Source organism: Echinops telfairi, unplaced genomic scaffold (assembly GCF_000313985.2).
Source record: "Echinops telfairi isolate 266 unplaced genomic scaffold, ASM31398v2 ScPeMD7_2;HRSCAF=8, whole genome shotgun sequence".
Lineage (NCBI taxonomy): Eukaryota > Metazoa > Chordata > Mammalia > Afrosoricida > Tenrecidae > Echinops > Echinops telfairi.
This window is the reverse complement of record NW_022103898.1, coordinates 78,621,305-78,625,977: the sequence shown is the minus strand read 5'-3', so window position 1 is coordinate 78,625,977 and position 4,673 is coordinate 78,621,305. Positions and strand designations below refer to the sequence as shown.

The window sequence follows — 4,673 nt, the reverse complement described above, 5'->3', positions numbered from 1 at the left end:
AAAGCATCATAGGAGAGAAGACAAATTTCTATCAGTAATAAATACTCTAGGGGAGAAAAGAGTGTTGATACTTTCATGAAAAATGTCATCTCGGTGAATTAATCTTTCACAAGAAGGCTGCTCTCTGCCATTGGCCTACTGATGCTACATAGTGGCTGTAGCCAAACCTTTTGGACTGAAATTAATATTGTTGATCTCATTCATAATGTTCATCACCACTATCAGAACAACATTGTACACAAATCCACTAATTAATGACAGAGGAATTTAGAGAAATAAGCTCACTAACAAGCACTGGACAAGTTACATTTTTATCCAAATGATTATATATTTCTCTGATGTGGTTACTCTTAAGTGAGCATTTACTTGAAACACAAATATCTTTACTCTCTGTGAACACCTAAAGGAGTCCATGCACATAACTTTTTCCCAGAGATCTTTGTCACCAACTATACACATAGGTTTCTTCTTATTCTCTGACTAATCAGACATGCCCTTCATTAGTCACTGTCCATACATTTGTATCTACCTGTAACACTGTTCCTCTCTCTTTTTGAGTGAAACAAATATCCATATGCATAAAATCATGCAAAATCTACTGTAAACTAGTCCCCAATTTCTATGTTTTATTAATTGGCCTTAGAGGACACTATAAAAGGACAAACAGATTTGTGTTGGAAGAAGTAAGGCCAAGTGTGCTCCTTAGAGGAAAGTAGAGCACGATTTTGTCTTACATACTTTGTATGGAAAAGGATGTCATGTTTGGTAAAGTGGAGGGGTGGCAAAAAAGAGGGAGGCCCTTGCTGACACAGTGGCTGCATCAGTGGGCTCAGGCATTGTAACAATGGTGAGGACGGTGCAGCACCGAGCAGTTTGGTTGTGCATAGGGTGGCTACAGGTGGAAGCTGACTCAATAACACCTAATAATAACAGCAAGGGGACACTGTTTATGAGACTACAGATATGAGTCAAGAAGGGAAAGGAAATGTAGAAAGAGACTCTATAGTCATCTAATTATATGATGTTTTCATCACATATCAGGATATCCTTGAGTTCTGTTTTGTGGATACAAAGTCTTCCACAAAATGATATAAGGTCACCTTGAGTCAGAGATCACTTAAGATAAATCTTAAATATATTGTGTTGAATTAGAGAATCTAGAGACAAAAGCAGTGCATACTGTAGGACTTGTTTATAAAAAGTAAAAGAAAAAACAAAAGTCGTCATTGGTTATAAAATTTTACATGATGATTATTTCTGTGGGGTTCTTTCTTCTTCTCCCTCCCCCCTGCCCCCAATGCTTACTTGAAAGCACCACCTGGGCTTCCAAACTCTTGTGAGGTGGTTTTATTCTTTCTCGTGGGGTTTGAGTGAGCTGAAAATCGACCATAAAACAACGACTAGAGAGCGAGCAGAAAGTTCGTCCCAGTCTTTCTCTATCACACAACGTAAGCAATGATATGAGACTCTTCCAAGTTCTTCAGAGCTCAGCGAAGATCCAGCCCTTGCCAGTGAGGGGACAAGATGTTAATTGATTACACATGCACAATGGATGCCTTAGGATGTTAGGGCTCACTTCTCTAGCAGAACCCTAATTTTATCATCATTCTTTGTTGGTCTATGGGCGGGTTACTCTTCCTGTACTGGATGTAGCGATGTCAAGTGGATTAGGATTCAGATCCTGGTTCTGCGTACTGGAAAGGTGGCAGAAGGGATAACCCCACTTCATCTCAGAGTAGCCACTGAAAAATGATGATAGAGGTACCTTGGATTTTTTGAGGATTAGATCAAATAGTTCAAAGGTGAAACCTTTCTATTATGTTGTTATATTTTTAGGTGTCATTGAGTCAGTTCCCACTCATCAAGGAAGGCAGACCAGCGAAGGTGGGAACTTTAATTCTATAGCAATGTGCCCATCCCAGTTTCTTTATAAGGGGCATTACGATAGAATTAAAATTTCCTCCATCCTCTGTTTGCCTTCCTCTTTTCTTCCCTCCTTCCCTTCCTTGAAATGTCTAATTGGTTTGGGTTCTGTCTTTATTGTTCATAGTAATCTCGATATTGGCATGGTTTTCCGTTTAGACTTTTCTGGGATTTAGTGGAAGAGTTAATACCCATCTCTGACAACTCTAAATAAGATGATGTGGAGTTCACTTATATTTTATCACACCCTCCTTCAGCCTCCCACCACCATCTCTTATTACTTTTTGAAGAAATTCTTCCATTCTTTCATTAGTAGGTTATGCATGTGTGCCAACTGATAGTATTAGCAATTTTGTATTTACTTTGTATAGATTTGCTTGGTGTTTGAAAATGATTAACATTTATTTTTTCTCTTTTTTACCAAACGAAATTGCAAAAGCATACTTGTGGCATTTATGGAAGCAAAACAAGGGGAATTTTTGAAGAGATAAAATGTTCTATATCATAATTTTTTATTTAAAGTTATTATAAGAGAGTACCAGAGTCTGTAAACAAGTACTAGACATTGAGCGTTAGGTTGTTTTTGTTGTTGTGATTAGGTGCCGTCAATTGGGCTTGGACCTATAGGACCCTACCCCAGAATGCAGTGCTGCCTGCTCCTGGGCGGTCCTCACAATTGCTATTATGTTTGAGCTCGGTATGGCAGCCATTATGTTGATTCTCTTGTGGGGTCTTCCTCTTTTTAACCCACTGCTTTACCCAGAATGCCGTCATCATCCAAAAAGTCGTTTCTTCTGGTGACCTGTGCAAAGTCCTTGAGAGGAAGTCTCGCCATCCTCAATTCCTTATTCACTTTCAAGTTTTCATATTAAATATACTATTAGTTGAGCCTGACACACAACACTTCTCAAAGTGACATCTTGGTTTCTTCATACTTTAAAGAGAACTTTTGAAGCAAATTTGTCCAGGGCAGTACACATTTTTATTTCTCGACTGTGACTTTCATGAGCTTTGATGGTGGGTCCAAGTGAAATTAAATCCTTGACAATGTCAATCTTTTCTTCATTTATCATGATGTTGACTATTGCTCCGGTTGTGAGGAATTTTGTTTTCTTGGCATTGAGTTTTAATTCATACTGAATGTGAATAAACCTCCTTCCAATGTTGGTGGCAAATTCTTCTTCATATAGTCCATTTCTTGGATTATTTGCTAAACACACAGATTGAATAAGTATAGTGGGAGGATACAAATCTGATAGACCCTTTTCCTGATTTGAAAAAATGTCTCCCCTTGTTCTGTTTGAACTACATTTTGGCTTATATAATGTTCCACCTGAGAATAAATTAATATTTTGGAATTCCCATACCTTGTAATGTCATCCATAGGGGTTTAGTTTTGTTTTTTAATGATAGACACAGTTGAATGCCTTTATTTAGTCAATAAAACACACATAAATCTCTCCCTGTTCTCTGAATTCATTTAAATTCATCTTATGTAGGTAATGACATACCTTAGTCACATCTTCATGTGGATTCAGATTGAATTTCTGCTGCGATTTTTTTGTATTTATCTTCAGCAAGATTTCACTTGCACATTATTTTAATGATAATATTTGATTCCACATTTTGGGGGCTACATTACTGTCATCCAAGTTTCTTGGCATAGATTAGTGAGTGCTTTCAGTGTTGCATCAGTGTGTTGAAACATTTCAACTGGTATTTCATCAATTGCTGAGTTGTCAGTGGACAAACAAAAATCAGCAGAAGTGCACATAAAATGAGATTTACACCTATTATTTTATAGAATTATAATGAGCCCTATTGGTGTAGTGGTTATGCATTGGACTACTGACTGCAAGGCCAGCAGTTCAAAAACCACAAGCTGCTCTGAAGGAGAAAGATGAGAATTTCTACTCCTGTAAGGAATTACAGTCTCCTAAACACACAGGGACAGTTCCATCCTGTCCCTACAGGGTCACTCTGAGTTAGAATTGACTAGATAGCAGTGAGATTTATACACTTACTATAAACCTATCTAAAATTTAAACAAAAGGAAACCTGGGGGGGAAAGACTACTTCCAATAAATGTATATAAATAATTTAGGAATAAGGAACATGTCAAACCATATGTTAAGAATAAAAGTACACACAATTTTAGATTGAAGTCAGTTATGTAACTAGTATTATTTAGTAATTAAAATATATATAAATATAATTTTAACCCAGTGTGTATGCTTCTTATAATTATTATAACAAGTGTGCAAGAGTCTTCATATAAGATACATTTTTAAGTTTTATCATTTTAATTGTGAGAAAATAAGGTAAAGTTTATATTCTTTTAGTTATTGGTAAAGCAATGGAAATAAAAATAAAGAAAATATTAATATTGGTAGTCAGGTTTAGCTAGTGGTCTGGATGACCTATCCTAAAATGTACCACATGATCCATTCCACTTGAAGTCTGGGTGACTCATCCCAACACCACGGAGGGGGGATGGAGAAAAAGGGGGGGGTTTGAGAGTGAAATGATAACGGAGAGAACAGGGCATTAATCGACCCAGGGGGGAAGTACTGGTCTTGTCTCCACAGAACCTGGAAGGGTCATGCAGACCCTACCATGAAGTACCAAGCCATGAGGACAGCGTGGTCACATGGAAGGATGGAAGGATGCATGAAAAGAAAGCTACAGGGCTGGCCCTAAACAGAGCCAAACTGACCCCCTCCCTGGAAGTGGGTGTGGCAGACAGCAGG

At 37.7% G+C, this 4,673-nt stretch overlaps 1 protein-coding gene across 1 annotated transcript in view; it reads left to right on the top strand.

Moving 5' to 3' along the window:
* The first annotated feature begins 3,329 nt into the window (after window positions 1–3,329).
* LOC101647296 (olfactory receptor 6C2-like) overlaps window positions 3,330–4,673 on the top strand; it is an 8,998-nt gene continuing 7,654 nt past the window's right edge. The window contains exon 1 of the mRNA XM_030885406.1: window positions 3,330–3,385. Coding sequence (XP_030741266.1) covers window positions 3,330–3,385 — 56 coding nt within the window. The remainder of the gene's footprint in view (window positions 3,386–4,673) is intronic.